The sequence below is a fragment of the Megalops cyprinoides genome, chromosome 3 (genome assembly GCF_013368585.1).
Source record: "Megalops cyprinoides isolate fMegCyp1 chromosome 3, fMegCyp1.pri, whole genome shotgun sequence".
NCBI lineage: Eukaryota > Metazoa > Chordata > Actinopteri > Elopiformes > Megalopidae > Megalops > Megalops cyprinoides.
Window position 1 is genome coordinate 23,774,753 of NC_050585.1, and position 22,888 is coordinate 23,797,640.

Below are 22,888 nucleotides of genomic sequence, written 5' to 3' on the forward strand. Positions count from 1 at the left end.
TTGTAACACAGACAAAAACTTCACTATGATTTCTAAATAAGTGCTGTTTTTCACCTTGACTCACAAAATGTGTGCTGTACAGCAACTGCATTCTAGAGAAACTACTAAATCAAATTAATGTATTACTGTGCAAACATCAATTATAATTATTCTGTATTAAATTCAAATGCTTACTTTACACAGTATACTCATAGGAAGACATTAGTGTCCTGCTATTAAACACTGTGTGTTTGAAATGTTGAGAAGTACGTGTCTGGTGAACAGCACACTGCCTGGGTTGTGTATTTGATACTGGGATTGTTGGTAAATAAAAGGTGCTTGTAAACATGTTGTATTCAACCCATGATCTAACTTCAGTTATTTGTGAGTGTACAATACAAGGGATGATACAGCACTCCCTTGTTATGATGTGATGAGTTTGTTGCTTTTGTATTGTTCCATCATGGATAATTATAAAATAATTCAGAGCATCTATATGTGTACATACTGTACCAACAATAAATTAGCACTGTAAGTCAACTCCATTGTCATGTCCATGATAGGCAGTTTGTCAGAGTAGTTGTATTAAAAAAGAGCTAAAATATGCACAACTACATTTGTAAAAAAAAAAAAAAAGGTATGCATATTTGGATAACAAACATGGAAGCTAAATGATGGCTCTGAAATATAGACCTGTTTATTGTAATGTACCAAATGCTGGTAAAAATGTTATATTGTATGGTTTTAAAATATTTTTAAAAATATGTAACAGCATAGGCATCATACAATGCCTATACACTATAAATTAATGTGAAATGTTTCAGGACAGCTGTTTATTGCCTACTTTCCATAAAAAGCAATCACAAGGGTGAAGGGATCCATATTTTTCAATAATTTTTCAATATTTTATGTGTCCTCCATTAGTGCCCACTAATGCTGGTACTTGAGCGGGCATAGATATCGTAAAGATCTAGATTTGACTTCACAGAGTAGTGTTCAGCCTGTGTCTCAGTGAAAGAGGCTCCTGGAACATTCTAAAAGGAGTGCCTTTATGCTGAACTTCCTGTTACATCCCTTTGGTATGCCAATAGTTTTTTTCCCTGTTTGTTTCCATCAGTCTTGGCATTTGGGATAGTGTGTCTCAAATGAGAGTTGTATACATCTTTTCATACTCCTCGTCAACAGGACAACATTAAAGTAGTGTCTACAGTGATCACATGACATAGGATGCCTGGATTTTGTGTGCCATGTATTCTCAGCCAACATGTAGAGTAATAGTGGGCCATGAGCCAAATGCAACCAGCTTTTCTATTGTTAATTGTTAGGAGGTAATTATGCTACATACAATAATTATATCAAGAATGTGACATGTTAAGAGTGCCTGCATTGTTTATACACATATAAACACTAATTATTAATTCATACATTTGTCAATAGGAAGATGAAAATATCTGGCTTCCAAAAAATTTGGCCTCAATAAAAAAGTATTTGAAGTGTCTTGCTGTTCTGTAATTACCAGTTTATCAATTTTGCAGTTAATCATGTCATGTCATTTCAGACATTTTGGCTGAACATGTTATTTATTTTGCTCTTTGTTGTATTGTATAATACAATTGGACTGCAGAAGCAGGTCACAAAAATATTTATTTTGTCACACAGACAGGCAAAATAATCTCAGAAATACAGCTGAACGGGACACTCAGATGGATTGCTTTTCAGACCTCTCCTCACTAAGCTCAATCCTTATTAGACTTTTTATGCATGGGGGGCAATGCAGAACTACAATACAATGCTTCATATGATAATTCAATAATAATGAATTGATAAGCTCCACATTTTATGAATGTCAGCATTACTCACCAGTCCCCAGTGCACCAAGGTACGATTACAGATGATAACAGTTTATAAATATTAGCACAATGCTTGTTTGTCTGAATATGGCAGTGTGTGTAAAACTAGGCTAAGAATTCAGAAAACACTATGGGCCGTAATTGGACATTTGAACTGAACACTTTGACCAAGCGTATACGCAAGTGGATGCAAAATAGTGGCTGGAATAATCTAAAATTACATAAATTGACAGGGCTGGCATCATGCATTAAGCCAGCACAAAGCTAACACTGTTACCAAATGGATTTGGTCCCATGCAATTATTACCTGTGGTTGTGGTCTGGATTTGATGTCATGATGTTAGTCAGCTAGCCAGCCAGCTAAGCTTATGTCCCTTTCCAAACAACCTCTTCAGCTATATTTTGTTTCAAAACACGATGAAGCAAAGGGGTGGCATTCTTGCTACCTGTGACTAGAACGCACCATATATCATACACACCTATATTTCTACTGAGCGTAAATGAGTGGGCAATGTGCTGTGAGTACTTCAAACTACTAGCGAGTCAGGCTGCATTGATATAGACCCATTCGTACTGACAATCATAACAGGAAAATTGTGTAAATACAGATGCAAACAGAAAAAGCACACAATGCCATGAGAGAGCTGACACAATTGTTCTAGCAAGCTAAGTAGCTAGGGGTCTGGACAAATAACTAATTAGTTCAGATCACTGACAAGTTCCTATCCATAAGAGTCTGTGTGTTCCAACCAGTGCCCATACAGGCTGCTAGGGCACAGAGACAACTTTACACACGTAATCATATGTTTCATATATACACTATATACATACACAGACATATATATATATATATATATATATAAACACACACTATACTATAATACTATAAGTACTTCAACAATATGTATATTGTAATCCTTATGTCCAGTTGTGTTTGCCGTATTATTGATCCAACATCACAGTAAGTATAAAGTGAAAAAAACCACTGAACTAAGCACACTGTCACAATTATGTATAGTGTTTTGTGTTTTAAATATATATTGAATTATATTGCCATCTATATGGGACAAAATAGGGTTTTATCATATCACATTCGTTTTTTGAAATAAATGATTGCTTAAGGCAAGGCACATCTAAGAAGACATGAGTGTGAAACCAGCTATAATATTTGCCAGTAATGACTGGGATTCCTAAACTTCACTAAAATAAATTGACTTTTGGCTGCTTTGGCTGACAGGGGTGGGTGGGTTTAGTCTGGGTCCCATTGCCACTCTGCTCTCAATACCCATGGACATGTGGCTACCAGTGAGTTACTCAGATAGCATCAGGAGGATGTGCCTATCCTCCACCAGTGTTGCCTCCTGGTGCACTGTGGGACTTGTAGTGTGAAAAAAAAAAAAAAATCATTGTGGTGGGTATGCAGGTGTATCACAGGATCGCAGGGACCTTGCCCTGCACTCCATCAGCATGGCGGCTGTTATTTCAGTGGTTAAGAGCATAAATACATAATTGATGACAACTACAGTTGGATAAAAAAAGGGGGAAATGCAAGAAATACCACACTAAATTTTGAATGGGTCAGTCCAATGTGGTTTCATACTGCCTGATTATGAATCATTTCATTTAATTCTGTGTTCCATTGCTCACCTACATGAGGGATATAGATTATGGTTTTGAATATTAGTATAACTGAATATAACAATAGTTGAATATTCACTCTAAATATTATTGCAGAGCTGAACAGGGAAACTGTTCTGCATACTCCTTTAGGATCTACAGGCAAACCCAGAAGGAACAAAATATCTGAATGCTGTACTGCACTGTCTGAATTTTACTTAAATTTAAATTTATTTCCCTCCACAGATTACAGAAATTCAGATTATTTGGGTTTCAGATAGTGTTCTTGGGCAGATGGTTTTGTTTTAAACTGTCTTCATATTTTTTGTTAACATAATTTCAGCACAAGCAGATTTTTTGATAATGTTCTTCAGTATATTGATACAATTTACAGAAACAGAAAAAATGTCAGAAAATATCACAAAGAAAATGGAACTGAAATAATAAAGATTTTATTTTGAACAGACAGACATGTGGGAGGCTTCAAGGTACACATATCTGGCCCAGTCCATGAGGAATTGTTTTATGGTGCTTCACCTTTATCCAGGTAATTCCTTGTGAAATCAACCTGCCTTTAGCATGACTCTCTGATTCTCTTGAATATTGCAACATGCATCTTCCTTGTGGAGATAAAAACTGAGGCACTGTTTCACACTTGTATCTGAAATCATTTCTGAGACATGAACATTAATTGAAGTAGTTGCCATTGTTGTTTGTGTCTTCAATGAAGAGTGACATTTGGTATCACTCAGAATGAGCCAAAAAAAGGAATACTGTTCATACACTTAAATAACATTTGTCGATATTGCTTCTTCTACACCAAATGATATGGATGAACTGGAAAAAAAAACTAGTTTCATTCCAACAGTGTAAGATTCACATTATTCAATGCAGTAGTTTATACATGCATGAGAAAGAAAGGAATATACAGAATTTATTGTTAAAAAGACACATTGCCATATTCTTCGTGCACAGATGAAGTAACAAAAACAGAAGCAGTGTTGTCTTTTTCCTTCCATCTGTAGAAACCCAAGGAAAAGCAACGTTAGCAGACAGTGACGTTTCAAAGGAAGCTTTCAACTCACATTGCACTGTTCCTAACTGTTAAACACAGTGGTGGATGTGTATGAATGCAGAGGAGACTCCTATTTCCTTCGTCTCTCAAAAAAACTGTGCTTATTGAGGAATGCTCAAATATCTCACTAGAAAAAGTTCAAAAATGTATATACATAAAAAACATATACATATATATTCCTTTTTCATTTTTTTCCTTTGTTTGTCAGGCCTGCCTACATGGCAAAGCAGCACTTCTTCTTCACTTTCACTCTAAATGTGGGACTGTGTCCACCCCATAGCTGCAGGTTTTAACCCTATGAAGGACTGTCTCACCTATGAGAGGCCGGGGTAGCAGGTCTCACAATAGACCACTGCTCCGCGCAGGAACATGGAGTACAGCAGGTCCCCCATTGGCTTAGCACACACCCCACACTGCAACAGGACAAATTGTCATTAAGTGAATGCTGACAGTAGAACAGAGAACAATTGAAATATTGCAGTAGTACTATGTAATGTTTGGCTTAATGTTAATAAAATGCCTTTATACAAATCATTCAATGTGCTTTTCAAACAAACAATAAAGAAAAATATGAAACATACAAAAGAGAAAATCAATGCAATATTTCAATCAGTACATTGAATATCATTTGTCCTTTCTGAAGAAGTCAGAGCTCACTCTGCAGAAACACTGCACCAGTAAAGGAACACGACAGTACCTTAAAGCAGTTGGGATGGTAGAAAACATTGAGATGTTCTATGATGATCCTGCCATCGCTCCGCACTGGATCCCCACAGCACTTACAGGCAGAAGTGCCAACACAGCTAGGCATATAGAGAGATACACTGCAAAGACTGGACTTTTAAATAATTCATTGGTCTCTGGGCCATGATTTCAAATAACACAAATGGGGCAACTAAAATACCCTCAGAAAGGTAAACTCTTCAGAAAAGAGACTCATCTCTATAAACTTGTCATAGAATGTGTGAATGACATAAGCAATTTCACTTCAGTCACCCAAGAATCCATTAAGAAAATATATATTGAAATGTAATATAGGACTATTCTACAGTCCCAGTAAAAAAATCTCCCGCTCCAAAACAATGACATGGACTTATCTAGAGTCTAGAATCTTGAATGTGAGGATTAAAAGAGATTTCAAAGGATTGTGAGATTCAGCTATTTACCTTTGTAAATGGTATGTTGCAAATTACTGGTTATTAGAATTCCCTCTCTACTTTAGTGCACTGCACTCTAGGTTCTACAAATTCCATGCAGGTACTATTACAATGTTTTATTTAGCTTTGTACTTTGTCCAGGAGTTGCCATACAGATTTGATATGCCCGCACCATGATTAGCTACAAACATGTAATCAGACAAATGCAGTCTGTACCCTTTGTCGTTCTCAGCACCCGCTGTGTTGTGTTTGGACAGCTCTGTAGTGTTGACATACTCCTTCACAAACACAAAACCCCTAAGAGAGATGATGAAGGTGAGTCCAAAGTGAACACAGGTGATATATGGTGCAACTCATTGTTTCCCTGACCCAGCTGTCCCACTCACTTCTTTGTCTCCGAGTCTGAGGCTTCAGCATTCTGGCTGGCACTGGGTAAATGTTAGGGGAAAGCAAATAAGACAGCAGAGAATGGGGAGGTGTTAGTCAGGGGTGTGAAGATCTCAGTGATATTGAGAAAATGTGATAACATCATTAAGACAGGACTACAACATTGCAGAAACATTGTGAAAATGGCATGCATTTTTGAAGTATGCAGCTGAACCACTACGCACATAATTGCCATAAATGTAACACAATTTTGGAGTGCCGTCCAAAAATACCCTATAGGTATAATCCTTTCACTGGATGATCTTACAGGAAATGCCCTAAATGCTACAATAAACTGAGCTGCAGTGGACATATTTGCTAGGGTCATGAATAAAACATTGAATCAGAGTATTCATAAGGCCCCGTCAGTGGGAAGTAAGCCTATGCTACATGGAAGTATGATTGGTAACTGGAAAACCATAGGGCTTAGTATGTACTCACACACCTGCTCTACATCCCCCACACACACTTTTACCATCTACTCATGTTTTCAAAGAAGGTGTAGTAGCCTTACAGGTTAGATCACTTTGGTAATTAGACCAATTTGAGGGAGTGCCACCGTGTGAGCGTAGTAATACCCATTATCATGGATTTTTGAGCCTTGGTATGTCAGCATCAAGAGGATTCATTCACAAGTGTGTTGCAACAGATATCTGCTAAGATTAATCTGTTGCAACACAATTGTTCCCAAGCACACAGCAAGAAGGCAAAGCCTTTACAATGAGAACTTCTCAAGTTCACTCCCCCTGACTACTGTATCAATAGCATTGCAGAAGATTTCCAGTATACATGTCAGTGGATATATGGGGTGTGGTGTAAGGTTGTCTGTTTTTCTCTGGACAGTGATTATTATATAGATTTTAATAATCCCACATTAGTGGACAAAGTACAACATTTTAGCTATTCACAAAGATTACAGAGCTGTGTAATGCCCTATACTCCAGGAACAAAACTGTGACTCACCTCTCCAATGAGGGTGGCAGGTCACTGCATGTCTCTAGCTTGCTGTGGAGACAAGGATGAAACTCTGTCATTGGCTCTGAAAAAGCGTCTTGCGACATTAACAGACAACTGGCCTCTTTGTGTGAATCAATCCTGTTCTTCTGCTGTTCAGGAAAAGTGAATAGTGTGTCACTTTCTCTTCCAAATCTCTGTGAAGTTAGTAATCCTCAATGGCTGCTAAACTGAGAGTCTCCCGATGTATTTATGGCAGAGGTGTAGTCATTTCAGGCCCTGCCCTAGTTAAACACTACCCCGCCTAACCCGATTACTCTTTCATATATTATTAACCCTTTTGTGGCATGTATTTGTGCCATTCCTGTGCTGATTTCAGTGCCCGGTTTATTTGTTTTGTTTGTCCCTCTTGCTATTGTATTCATAATATTAGCAATTTTGCAGTCATGGTTGTGTTACAGAGTGGAGAATGCTGGCACATGTAATTATGAGAAAATAAATGTACCCACCTTGCAACAGTGTCAGTGATGACTTCCTGTGATTCAGAATCTTCAATACTGGAAGAAAGGACACACTCATGTTATTCAATTGTAATCTGCAGCAGACAACCAAAGCATCAAATCTGCAATAAATTCACAAGATTTTCTCATCTTTTTAGTGTCACTTATTTCTGACTACTATGAAATTGTGATTACAATATTGACTTAGCAGAAGCAACATCTCCCATGTCTGTGATGAAGTTCTGCATTCAATTTACAGGAGATGTATTTGATAATGGAACAAAAAGCACATACTAATTGCTACTGTTTTGTCATACATATTATCTAGCTAATTGCTTTTGTATTAACAAGAGCATAAGACAAAGCAGACCTTGTTTCATGTACTTTAAATATTTAATCTTGGATCAGTCAGTTCTAAATGTAATGATAAGCAGCCCTCTATGAGATATTTAAAGGCTTCATTTCACAGAAAACACACAAGGCCTGACAAAATGTGATATTATTAATGGTGGGGGTGGAGGGGGGATAAGGCAATCAGATGACCACTGAGTATATATGAATCTTCTTAACACAATTACACCAATGTTTTTTCGATCAGCTGTTAACCTGTGCTTAATCAGTAGCTATTCAAGCACTCACTTGATTATGTAACTCAGAATATGGCAGAGACAGCCGTACAGCACATGCCAATTCACCTTATGATTATGCTTTTACTTCAGGGTTTTCATGTCCTATAGGACCTTTTTGCCAGGGCTGACTCACTTTGTCTGGTGAGTGACATTAACCATCTCTTCATCATTAGCATGTTCCTTGGCAGGTTCCTCAGCAACTGCCTGAGCAGATTCTTCAACAGTGGCCTGAGCAGGTTCCTCTACAGGTTCTGCAACAGGTGCCTGAGCAGGTTCCTCTACAGTGGCCTGAGCAGGTTCCTCTACAGGTTCTGCAACAGGTGCCTGAGCAGGTTCCTCTACAGTGGCCTGAGCAGGTTCCTCTACAGGTTCCACAGCAGGTGTCTGAGCAGGTTCCTCTACAGGTTCCACAGCAGGCACCTGAGCAGGTTCATCTACAGGTTCCACAGCAGGTGTCTGAGCAGGTTCCACAGCAGGTTCCTCAACAGGTTCTGCAGCAGGTGTCTGAGCAGGTTCCTCAACAGGTTCTGCAGCAGGTGTCTGAGCAGGTTCTGCAGCAGGTTCTGCAGCAGGTGTCTGAGCGGGTTCTGCAGCAGGTTCCACAGCAGGTGTCTGAGCGGGTTCTGCAGCAGGTTCTGCAGCAGGTGTCTGAGCAGGTTCTACAGCAGGCTCCTCAACAGGTATCTGAGCAGGTTCATCAGCAGGTTCCTCAGCAGATCCTTGGGTGGTTTCCACAGCAATTTTCTCAGCATGTCCCTGAGTGGGTTTCTCTGCAAGTTCCTGAGTAGGTTGTGCATCCACAGCAGTTTCCTTTGGGCTGAATAGGCACAAGTGGGATATTCTCATGAATAGGGTGATGATTATTAGCATATAAAAAACAGCAACATGTAAGTAGCAGTGTACGTGTATGTCTGTGTTTCTATGGTGGTTGTCTGTACTCTCATGGCTACATTACTATTAGTCTGGAGTAAAGGCTAATGATTCACTGTGGTCTGTGAATGATGAGAATAAATTTACCGAAATTAGCACCTCATGTGAGGAAAGCCTGGCGTTTGTATTAGTCTAAACTTATAAAACGCCATCAATAACAGCTCAATGTATTAAAGACAAACACGTTACAGTCTAATTCTTGAAATTTAAAGTATTAAAAAGTTCAACTCTTGGACATTTGTTTTTTAGCTACACTATAGATAGCACATACAATTACTTTTGGATGTATAATGTGTGGAAGTTAATAAATCAATATTTGGTATTACATTTGTGGCAGCTATTCATTTAGTGGCCAATTCAGACTTGAGATACATGTATATCAACTGTCTAATATTATATTGATAATTGACTTAACAAACTATGTGCATCTGTATTGTGTTGCCCGAAAGGAGTGTACCATTCTGTCACAGTATTAATACACACCCTGAAGAAAAACATCCACATAAAATGGATGGGATAAGATGCACATGTTGGGCCGAGTGCACATTTGCAGTCTCAGTCTTGAGTATTTGACAGTGGCTCTTGTTCATGTGTGGATGCTGATGTCCTTGTTTGTGTAATGCTTAGCTTTATTTTGCTGGATGCCCTTTGTGTTTGACAGGGATATTAGTGTGGATATAAGTCTGGATACAAGTGTCCACCCGATGTTAAAAGTGTAAATGTAGGGTTATCATTTGGATCATTTTACTAAGCAACAAAATATAAAAGTAATGTTTGCCAATGTAGATACAGTACCTGTTTTCAGTACTGGGAGAATCCAGAGCTTTGTTTGCACTGAGCCATAAACAGTGAAGGGGGGGACAATATTGTTTTTTTTCCCCAACTGTGTATGAGTTGATGATAATAAAAATTATTTACAGTTTGTCTTTCATACCTCGTCATATCTGTGGTGATTGGAATTACATCATCTGCAAGGGCATCAAGAGCAGCAGCTTCCACACTGTCATCTCTATGAACACACACAGAGACATGAATATTTCAGATATGGCAGACCTTTTGATCAAGAGGAGATTATTAGTACAGGTAGTACATATGTGGTTAACTTTCTTAATAATGCAGTGATTATTCGATGCATACTGCTGATCCAGACTTAAGCTTTAACCATTCCAGCACCTACATGCACCTATGTTACCTCATTTGGACAGCAGCTTTGCATATGTTTTGTTAATGTTTCTGCATAATTCTGAATAATTTAGATTAAACATCTCAAGATGTCTTGTATTTACATAGTCTGAAGATGGTTCTTTTCTCATAAAACAAATTCAATTAACTGAAAATTTTGAGCACCCTAATAATCACTGTGATGATTTTATATTTTATATAGATTTATATATAGTCAAATGGTTACTCTGACAGTATTTTGTGACTCCACAGGGAAGGATTCATGCTGGTCTGTATAGATGAGGAGATATGGAGTTTTATAACCAGGAATAAAAAAGCAGCAATACAGCTATTGATTTTTATATTAAAGTATCAATTTGAATGAAACTAGACCAGGTTAGACAATCCTGGGTGTTACTTCAGTGAGACCTAAAGAACTGATGCTCCAAGATAAAAAAAAAGGTCAATGTGAGCTTGTCCTCTCAATTAGATGGTAATTCAAGCACCTCCTTTGCTCATACTGCAAACCGCACACTTCAGTATAGGCTAATATACAATTATGGGACAAGTGACAATCACTACCACACTTTTCAGTGAGTGTGAGCAGGTCGTAAATCAGAACTGAATGCAGGGGTTTGTTCACTGTCCATCTTAAGGCTGTGAGAGAGAAAGAGTGAGAAAGATGGTAATTTCATACAACTAAAGTCTGCAGTTTGTGTGATGTCTATGCAAAGAAACTGTAGTGATGTTGAACACACACTTGTTAGTATTTTTAAATGGTTATACCTGGCCTCTGCTGGAGTTTGCTCTATCTGTCCCTGTTGGCCTGACTCAGCATCTGTTGAGCTGAGAGGGAGAGATAAGATGGATTTGAACTGCACTTGACTGTACATGCATGGGAGAGGTTTCGACGAAGCAAACAGAAAAAGCCTGGTTGTTCTGGTAAGAGAAAAGAAATGGGTAAGAGGAGGGGTATTCTGGTCAGAGAAAGAGAATGGGAGAGACAAAGGGTATTCTGGTCAGAGAAAGAGAGAGAGAGGAGAAGGTGGACTGGACAGGGAGAGAGTGGACAGGTGTTCCATACAGAAATACTGCAGAGAGTCATAAAAAACTGAAATGCCCTGGTCAGAGTCTCACCTTTGCAGTGGAGTGGCTTCATGTACTGCCTCTTGGGGTAGGGAGGCTGTGGGGGTGATGTCCTTTGTGGTCTCAGTGCAAACAGTTTCTTCTTCATCATTTTTGATCACCACCCTGCATACACAGAAGTACCCACATACACATGCAATACAACTGAAATTGTACAGGTGCATATGATTTTGAGGAGATCATGTTTTATGATAAACACCAACATATGTATTCATATATATGTCATTGTATTGGAATTGGAAACATTTGTATAAGCTAGTGATGTACATGAATATGTTTAGATAAAGAAAAAATAATTACATGTACATATGTAGCTCAAATAAATATTTGTATTGTTTCTATTTTGTGTGAAATACATTTGTTTTGTAATACAGCAATCTTGAATTGAATTGAATTGAATTGAATTGTGACGTGTGTTTCAAGTGTTGCTCTGAAGATGATTGTAGTGTGTAGAACAGGTTGTCACCTTTTAGCCACAAAAGACCGGCTGGTTTTGGCTGGTGAGGTCTGTGGTGGGTCTATGGACCTAAAGATTGATGACATGTGGAGAGATCAGAACTACATGAACACTTTGAGAAAGAGAAAGCTGTGAGGGGTTGGCAGGCTGAGGACAAGTGGTCAAGCTGAACTAGACCGAGACACAGACACACAGATGGTGGACAGACAAACAGACATGAAGAATGGGTGAAAAACCAATACTGGGTACACATGCACTACACATACACACACACACACGCACGCACATGTGTCTACAGGGAAAATGCAACACTCACTCAAATCTCCTGGCTACTGAGAGGACATAGGAGCTCCCTCGGACAGGTGAGGTTTTGAGGTCACCATTGGTTTCCTTTGTCCTGAGACAATAATAAGGAGAGAGGTTGAGTTCACAGACAAACACAGGAAGATAAAACGTGTGTGCCAAAAAATATTTTCAAAAGTAAAAAATATTTGTAATGAAATTCATACATAAAAATCAACTGCACTATTCATATTTGTCTAGGAAACAAATGTCAAGCATTTAAGCATAAGTCTTTAGATCAAAATGTTCTTGAATGTATGTTTCCCATTATCTTAATCGAGTATGTCCAAACTTTTGACTGGCACTGTATGTTTCTCTGGTTCTTCACGGTTCTGGATGTGTTCTAAGTCTGATGTAATTATCTGTTTCTTCTCACTGTTTCTCTGGTTCGTCAGGGGAGAGGGATGGCTCCACTTGAATAGGGCTGCCTGAACTGGGTAGCATGCTTTGAGCCACTCTGAAACACACATACAAACATCTCAATACTTCCCTTGTACTGGGTCTAATAGGAACAGAAGAAATATAGTGTTTTTACACTATATTTATATAGTACAGGCTTAGCAGAGAGCTGATGTCTTTGTGCACTGGATATAGAACAGGATTAGCAGATCTTGACCCTAGGACCCGAAAAGATCATTGAAATGTTTCATTATTCTCGTAGCCTAACAGTGAACATTTTAAAGTGAAATGTATTACTGTTCATCATTAAATCTCAAGAATTGTTGAAACATAAAAAATACTTCATTGACTTAGATCAGTGGATGTCAAACTGTGCAAGTCCCAGTAAAGAGATCCGTAGACGAAATGCATATGAGTGGGAATGATGGAAATTAATCCCAGACTGTAATTGTGGGAGTGATGGAAATGAAACCCAAAGAACTCAACCATTGATTAAAATATGACAGTTGGAGTAAAAAGCTAAATTTGTTGGAATTTGTACTCATTTAATAAGAAATTAACATATGCACACATGTTGCTAAAATAAAAGCCAGAATAAAATATTACAATAATTGCCACTTTTATAAATGCAAATACAAATACAAACATGCAGATAGGAGACATTATTGGAAGAATATTACATCAGCTTTTATGAAAACCCACTCTAACAGTGGGAAAATAAAACATCTACATGAAAGCTCAGATGCTGAGTAGATTTTTTTTTTTACCTCCCATACATTTACTTCCCCTTTCAATACAGCTCAATACAATATGACTTTATTTAGCCAATCATGTACATTTGGGGCTAGACACACATATAAATGCTATACTATACACAATGTAGAGTACACAGGTTGTGAAAGATGAGGCTGCTCAGGGTTCAGAGTGGTCAATGGTGCCTTTCCTATTCCAGTACTCAGTGACTGTTGGCTTGGGGACAACAGGCAAGTATAATCAATCAAATTCGACCGAAATTCAAACTCTGAGACCCCAGACAACAACAAGATATAACCCTGAATTCTAATCTTTTATCTTCTTTTAATTCTTTCATACTTAATACTGGAGAGCAGTGTATTATCTAAATTAGTAACATACTATCTGAAAGGGGTCAATAACATACAGTACCAGTCCAAAGTTTTGACACAACTTTTATTCTTTATTTTTACTATTTTACACATTATAGAATAGCAGTGAAGAAATCAAAACTATGAAATAACACAAATGGAATTATGCAGGGACCAAAAATAAGTTAAACAAATTAAAACTATGTTTTATTGAAGAATCTTCAAAGCAGCCAAAAATATATATTTTTTAATATTTTTTGAAAGAAATTCATATGTAGGCATCAACTTCGCTTTTTATATTTGCATAAGAAACTATTTTTTTGAAAATAGTGAATATTGAATTTCAAGCATTTAAGCATACGTCTTTAGATCAAAATGTCTTTGATTGCATATTTCCCATTATCTTAATCAAGTGAGTCCAAACTTTTGACTGGTACTGTATGTTAGCTGGTATTTGTAGTGTTTGGGTTTGTTTCATTCTGTTATATTATAATTTCCTATAAGCATATAATAATAGTGATGGATGCTCATGGATGATGGCATTCAACACATAAAGATGTTATCTTATTATATCAATCCTCTGTCAATTTATATGACACAAAACATAACATGATTACTTTGATTCAATGCTAAACAAAGCTTTCAATGATGTCGATGCCATCACCTTTCAATGGTAGTGGGCGAGGAGATGGGACTAAGATCAGTGGAGGAGGTACTGAGACGCTTAGGTCTCACCCTGTGAGAGGAGTAAAACACTGATGGATACAACAGAACAATGACACAGTATGTACAGTGACACCTACATGCACAGCCATACTTTCAATGCACATGCAATACGCACTGATCTCACATCAAACAAACAGTACCTCATTAATATCCTCCCACCCCATTCCTCCTTTCCCATCCCTGTATCTCCTATACAGTAAAGTGTAAAGTAATGGTGCATGCTCTGGGTAGATGCATACATGGAGAATGCTTTAAAACCCCTGACTAAATCGTTGTAGCTTCTATCCTAGATTTATAATGCTTGGCTAATATAGCCATAGAGAGCTGTTTTCATGATGTTCACTTTAGAAAATATTTATCTATGGTGCCTTCCTTCTGTTTCCTGTCCTTCCCTGTGTTACCATGGTTTCTCCTCCTCCTCCTCTGAGCGGCGATGTATCCAGCTGCTGTCTCCTTTCAGAGAGGTTCGGACCTTAGTGGTCCGAAGGACAGACTGTCTGTCACTGTCTGCAACACACATGCACTGCAAATGTTAGCACACACAAATGAGCATGACACGCAACATCTGTGGTTTAATGAGCTCATTAGACAGAAACATAAGACACCTCGCCCTCCCACTTACATTCATCACACCACCCACTCAATCACACACATTCTCACTGTAGCCAGATGATACCACATTGTCATACTGAATAATGACACAAAGCAGTGTGTAGACCTTTTTGAAGAAGTGATTATTAGTAATTACTAACATGACAGATTTCATAACATACTGTACATGTTCAGATACAGTGCACTCTGATGTAAAAGCAGGTCATTGGACTGGTTATTTATTTTGAGCGTCTCCATGCTTATTGGTACCTTGCCTGATCACACATTTGTTCACATGATATGACTCCTCCATAGCTCTTCATAGAATTTTGGCCATGTGAGGTATATGAATGCCCAGTATCTCAACTTCTGAAGACTACAGCAAGATTGAAGCAGGCAGTAGGGAAGTTCCCCAATGTGCTGTGTAGAATTGTACGAACACTGTTCTGCAATAATGACTCTATGGTACATAACACTAGGTGCCAGGATACTAGTTGTCAAGGTAGTTTTCTGAAAGACACTTACTTATAGTAAGCCATTTTATCACTTTAGCATCCATTAGTACTGGTTAATTAGGAATGCTAGCTGTGCTGTTACTAGTGGGAATTAAGTTCTCAACAGTGATAATTATTATCTTACCAGTGACATTTATTTTTGTACTTGTAACAATTAATTTCTCATTAGTGATGATTATCATTATGTCATTATGAAATTGTGATAATCATTACAATGAAATGTCTTTCCATATGAGTAATGTTTATTTTCTTACGAGTTGCAATAAAAAACCCTTTTTTTTACCAGTGGCAATTCCTGTCTCACTAGTGATGACTTGTTCCTTAATAGTAACATTTATTTTCTCATGAATAACAACCTCATTCTCACTATTGGCAATTTGTTGCACCCCCAGACAGACCTTAGTGCACCCCAGTTTTCTACTCATATCCCAATGTCTATATGGTATTTATGACTTTTTGTGCACCCCCATGGATTACAATTGCACCCCTCTGTATTTTCTCGTGGAGCCAAGCTTGGTTCTAGTTAACCTTCAAGTTCGTAGTTAACTACAGCCAACAGATGACTCAATGTCAGAACAGCTTGTCTTATTTTTATTACATATAAACTTAAGTCACCTGTGAGTACATTACCCACTAAAATGATCATACTGCTAGCTAATATCAGGTTTGTTACTAGCCAAGGTTCATGACTAGAAAGACGCATTGAGGGAGCAATCAGCAAATTCCAGTTATTCAAGTCCAGTCTAGTCCATTTCAGTCATTTCAGCCCCAAAATTGTTTTGTGCTTACTTCTGCCTAGGTGTAGTCATTTCATTAAGTCTGTCTAATTCAGACCCTAAATGTTGAGACAACTGTCCATAATTTCTCTTATCATGATGACTTACAACCAGGCAGTGGTTAAACTCCACAGCTTTTTTCTCAAACTGTTTCATGTGCCAAGTTTTTTTGTAATTTGGGACTGATGAACAGTGTTAAAATTCTTCTGTTGTCAGACAATGTTCACGTAGGAATGATTCTATTCCAGTGTTTTTGAACGCTGTTTATGGTTGATTGTTGTATCAGTATTTCATGTTGTTGGATACCACTGTATTATCAGCTGCTAAAATCAAATTTTGTAATACTAATGTGAATGGGCAAACAAAGAAAAATGGCAACTCTCTTACCACTTATGGGGTGGCATTGGTCATTTTACAACCCACTGAATGATATTTATCAAGCATTTTATGTGGATTAGAGGAATGTGAGAGTACATCTAGATGAGTTTTGTCTGTTAATCATAGCATTGATGTATGTTATCATACATCTGTATTGTAACTGTCATAGGTTAATCACTGAGGGATGCACAGGCCCATTGAGTAGAATCATCTCTATATCCACATTCTGTTTGAATATTAAACTTACCCTTGGACATTGCCAATATCTGCTACTCTTCTGTGCTTCCTCTGCTTGTTGATCTATATAAAGCATACACAGCCAGGTTAACTAAACCAATCTCAGAGAAGAGCTGAAACAGGAGACATGTGGCTTGAAGGATCTGAAAAGCTGTCACACTGTAATGCACAGCCAGAGTTAACACAAAAACAAAAATCAATGTCCATCAAGTTGACATGAAACAATCTATTCATGTTCATGTTCATTGTCTAGCATACCAAACAATCATATCTGCTCAGCAGCACATAACATTATTATTACATATTGCTATTGAATTTAGGTGATACATTATTATTTATAATTATGAGTTATTATTTAATAATTAATCTGGAATCCAGTTTTTTCAACTGATATTTGATGAATGAATCTATGAGTCTACCTTTCAGTACTGAGAAGATCATCTTAACATTGTACTGCCTTAACAATGTACTATCTGCTGCTTTCGATCAGGCAAATGAAAGAGATAACAGCAACTAAATAAAAGCCACAAAGAGGAAGTGTGCAGTTTTGTCTGTTACTCATCTCCAATCGCACTGTGATCTGTACACAAATACATCCACACACACACACACACCTACATATACTCTCTCACACACAGAGATACATACACATGCATACTGTATATAGTGGCATGAGCATTAGTAGCGTTCTTGACATTCTGCTTACGCACACAGTATGTCCTGTCCTGCCACATTCTGCTTCATGAACAGAAAATGCTCATTTCAGGACCTATTATTTAATCTCTCTCTCTCTCTCTCTCCCTCTCTCTCTCTCTCTCTCTCTCACACACACACACACAGAGCTGGATACAAATAAAGATACATTTATCATTTTCACCAAATAGAGGAAAAGAGGCTTGTATTCAAATGGTCCCCTCAGTCCAAGTCTGAAAGCACCTGTTCTTCAGGCTTTACCTTCCTTTCTCTTGCAACGATTTGGGGAGGCAAAATGATGTGTCAGTGCATGTACACGTTATCCACAGTATTAAGTATATACTTCTATGCACAGTACATCATAACATATACAAATTACTGCTACTGTAGTGTGTGTTCCTTTTCACAGATGTTGTATAATGTACTTTGCAATATATGCAACATTTACAATATAATCCATAATGTGGATAAAATTAATTAGGAATGTGGCAACTTTAGATTTTTTTGCATTACAATATATACTGAATAGTTTGATGTTATTACAGTTCTTTTTATTGTAATTATTACTGAAATTAATATTATTGTGATTCTTCTATTTATTTTTAGATTTCCTTTTAAACACATAGTACTTTTTTCATTAGGGAAGGTATGAGGTTACATAACTACTGGTAATTTCTGCTCTTCTAGTTTTTTCATACCACACATTCTCTCCCCTTTATACACCCATCTCACTCTGAAGAGACACTACTCATAAACCATTTGAGCTCACAGGTTTTTTTTTTTGTTACAGTAAAAGAAACAACCTGTGATTATATTAGACATATAAAAACTCATTAGTCATGAGTGCTAATGTCCCTCAATGGAAACCATAAATATAGTTGACATTAATATAATCCCTTCTCATATCAAGATAAGCATAGCTAACTGTACAGCATTTTGGTCCAACTATGAAACACAAATGCTAAGCATATATCAGCATTTCCAGTGACAGAAACTACCATCACATTAGATCTTATATCACACCATCTTATATTTGAATGCTTTCTGCCTGCAGAGCCAGCTTTCATATGAGGACTCAATGTTCTTAACTGTGCATCTGGACAGTGGAGGCAGCAAGCTAAAATAGATGACTATATTTCAACTATTCTTATTGAACACTATCCTGATCGCAACTTTTGACGCTCACCTGTCATGGTTTACAAGCATTGCAACCAATTAATTAAAACATCCCTCTCTTGCCTTTGTTTTGGATGCTTCAAGGAATCAAAACAGACTTAAACCCCTGCCCTCTATATGTGATGCACAGAACTAAATCTTGAACACAGACATATGAAGGGAAACTTTAGTTTCCAATGCTATTTTCATTGTCACATCTTGGAATATCATAAGATCATATTTTTATCAAAATATGTGAACATTGGCTATTACAATTATTTTGAGCACATATATAGAATACCCCTGGGCTTCACCTTATGAAAATTATGAGCAATCAACACAGACATATGCTAACGTCTAAGATAGTAGTCCACCCATCCAACACCAAAACCAAACCCTGGTAAAGTTAACCTCACAGGCTTACCAATAAACCACATGCCATGGCCAGACAAAAACGCTCCCTGGTCATGTATTTTGTCATCATGTTATAGATTCAGATAGCTCAGTGTTTCCTCTGTACCCGCTGCTGGTATCTGCTGATGCATCTTTACAGTATTGGTTATCGTAAATGAAAGCACTAATGTATGAATAGATAAGCTGAGCATGGTCCTGAGTAGGAGAGAGCCATGAAACTGAAATAGATCGATTTCATGCTTAAACCTGTGGATCCATTAAAACTTTTATCACATTTAACTTTGGGGTCAAAATGTACTTAAGTAAGTTGATTCTGAATCAGTTTTTAGGGGCAGAAAGTATGCATATCTGAAAGAACTCACCTAAAGAATCCCAGTGCAGTCCTATGTGCCGTGGGCCTCCTGAGAATGCACCTGTTTGCATGTGATTTCACTGTACAGAACAGGTGCCCCTCACTCTGAACAGGAGTTGTAAGAAGCTCAACAAACCCCAGCCCAGTCCACCCCCTGCCGAGTGGGTGGGGCCCACGAGAGCGCATTGAGACTGGGGGAGGTAGGATGGGCTGGCTGTTTTTCAGTCATTTGCAATCTATTAATCTTCCCTCTTGCAAGGTGGTAGCACATTCTTCTCATGCCATACACTCTGCTGGAGGGAGTGTAGAAGAAGGGGGACTCAGAAGAATGGGGGGCAAAGAACATGAAAAATGAGTGACACAACTGATGGGTGTACAGGAGGTTCATCTCAGAAATCTACTCAGATATTTTTCAGAGGATGTTGCTGTTCTCAAAAAGGGTGAATATTAAACACAACATTCACACCAAGACAACGGTCTGTTCTCTGGATTTTCCTTATCGAACCACTGAATCACTTTAAAAGCCTTTTCTCTGTCCCTTACATGATCACAGCATTATCAGAATGCCACTGTAGACCAAATGATTGTCATGTGTGGAGGCTACCAGAATTTACCACATATTCCCTATCAATCAAAATTACTTTTCTAAAACAACTAAAACATTCAGAAAATTTATGGCAGGTCTCCATATTGTTAAGTGAACAGAAGCAGACATGGAGTTACTGTCAACAAGCATTCTACATGCTGTGGTAACCCACAACTGCCTCATTCTCAAACATAAAGGTCAACCATAGGCCTTATTGTGTATAGCTGGGTGATTCAAAAACTGTACTGTTTTTGAAAAGGCCTTTCTGTATAAATAATCTGCTGGACAATGTTTCCAATGGACTGTTACTGTCAGGTTAGTCAGTATCTGGTGGTGCAGCTCTAATCATATTTCTCCATTTTACATCCAGAAACTGGTTGGACCCCTCTCTCCAGCTAGTCAACAGCCTGTTACTGTTTCTTAGAATCTTTCGTGGAATTTCAGGTATCTCATCTGCAATCCTGTGCCCCAGTATAGGAATGTCAAAAATGTATCATTCTTCAAACATTAACTGTCATGTCACCTAAACACAACCATCTGCAGTTCAGCCATTCCTCTCAATGTGAAACACTTACGACATTTGACACACAAGAAGGGGAACATCATGATCTGTGCTTCCAGTCTAAAGCTGTTAGCCAGAAGAATGAGAGTAAATAATGAGTGGCAAGAGATGCTGTACATCGTGTTCCCTTTGCAGAGTACACATTGCAATTACTGTCAAATGTTAAATTGTCTAAACACCTTATGAAAACCATATATAAAATATGGGTATCATTTTTCATTTTATAATGAGTATTAAGGTGAAATATTGGTCCCATGTGCGCATTGAAATGGAATAAACTCAGACATTATCATCAACGGTGTAAACATATAGAAAGCCATTGAATATACGTTTAAATCAAGAAAATGGGTAAGTAGCCCAGCTCGTAATCATCAGCTTGGGGATTTGACTTCTAGGTGAGACACTGCCCTTCCACTCAAGTTACCTTATCTAAATTGCCTCAGTAAAGACCTAGCTGTGTAAATGTATAAATGTAAACTGTGACCATGCAAGTAGCCCTGAATAAGGGTGTTTGCTGAGACCATAAATCAATGTAAAGAATTCCATGATGAACACTGACAGAATATGTATTTATGTGGTATTCAACAGTTCAGTGGTACAGAAAATCCTGCATGATTAATGTGTCCAGCATAAAAATGAATAATTTATAGTACACAGTGGGCACACAGAGCCTCGTGTTGAACATGAGATTTCTGTTAGCACCATAAGATACAGACAAACAAGGCTGCAAGAGCAGTGGCTTTATACCATCTCCACTGTCATTATAGTATTCTCAACTGCTCCTGTGTTTATGTTACAGGGGCAATGCTCTGCATATAACATGGGGGAATGGTTGGGAATGGATGGGCTGCGTGGGATATCTGGGCAGGTGGACAGGCGCATGCACAAATTTAAACAAAACTAGATACTCAACACCAGCAGCACCCATGCCTGATTTAAAGTGTTGCTAATTACACAGGTGACTCTCAATACCAGTAGCTGGTCTTCTCACATACATGATGTGGACAAACCATTACACATAAAATGACAATTACAATTAATCAGTTTCAAATCGCATTGAAGGAAAGAGCTCTTATTAGCAAGATAGTAAATCAGCATCTACTTAGTGTGAAACTTCATCAGAAACTCTGAAACTCAAAAGTTTTAACAGTGAACCCCAAGAAAAGTTCTTAGTTTTGAAATCCCAAGCAGAAATCACTGGCTCTTAAAAGACCAATCAGAAATGTCTCTACATGAAATTGATTTAATTTTCACAGTGAATCATCCCAGGTGCTTTTTAATGCATATTGAAATCAGCTCCCAAAAGCTGTATACAATGAATATGTTGGAATTCACGTATTTCTTGGTTATTTTTTTAATTATTTCATTTTTTTTCTATTCAAACAAATCTTATGACTGCTCAAGACTACATGCACCATTTACACAAGTACACATTTGAGCAAGAAACTATTTTTTGTCATTCCAATAAAACTATGCAAGTTTTATTGCATTTTATTGAATCAGAAATTATTTTCCTTTTTCCCTTTTGGCAGAATTTCAGCTATAGACCCCTTCAAACGTTTACAAACATTGTCACAGCAGGAAGATGCGCGTGCATACTGGTTTCCAAGAACACCGTTCATGTCAATACAAAGACCCCAGTTTGTAGTCCTAGCAAACTGTGTGCATCTTATTTTCAGAGTTATGAATTGGCAGCGATACTGTCAGTAACGGTCTGATGGATTAATTTTTTTTATCCACATGAAACTAAGAATACTATGTGAACAAACTCACTCTCAGCAATGGCCTGAAGCTGCCAGACCACCTGCACACCTACTGACTGCCATCCAATCAGCCGGTAGATGACCCAACAAAGTCATCACTTTGAATGCACGTGAGATCTTCAAGGAAAACAAAAAGCGGCAAATGTGACAGCAGCAAGTAAAAGTTTGTCATGGACTTAAAGCGGGCAAATGGGCTTCTTGATGAATACATAAAATGTGGGTTAGCTTCTGAAACCATGACATTGTTTAGTCCCTCTGCTGTTGTCCGTGGTGGTAAAAAGATGAAGACATAATGTTTTAATATTAATTTATAGTAAATAATGACATTTTGATTGGAATATAAATGTTTTAATGCAAATTGTAAGAATGTGTAGGATCCAGTTAGAAACAGTAAAGCATGTTCCAGAAAGTAGAT

The 22,888-nt window shown here is 37.8% G+C and overlaps 1 protein-coding gene across 1 annotated transcript; it reads right to left on the bottom strand.

Moving 5' to 3' along the window:
- Positions 1-4,423: 4,423 nt before the first annotated feature.
- Positions 4,424-7,297, bottom strand: LOC118775760 (zinc finger protein 185-like). Its single transcript, XM_036525837.1, has 6 exons — positions 7,068-7,297; positions 6,065-6,106; positions 5,895-5,975; positions 5,219-5,324; positions 4,836-4,934; positions 4,424-4,465 (listed from the first exon to the last, which is right to left on the bottom strand). Exons 1-5 carry the CDS (start codon positions 7,163-7,165, stop codon positions 4,836-4,838), a joined length of 426 nt encoding a protein of 141 aa, XP_036381730.1. The 5' UTR covers positions 7,166-7,297; the 3' UTR covers positions 4,424-4,465.
- Between the last annotated feature and the right edge of the window lie 15,591 nt (positions 7,298-22,888).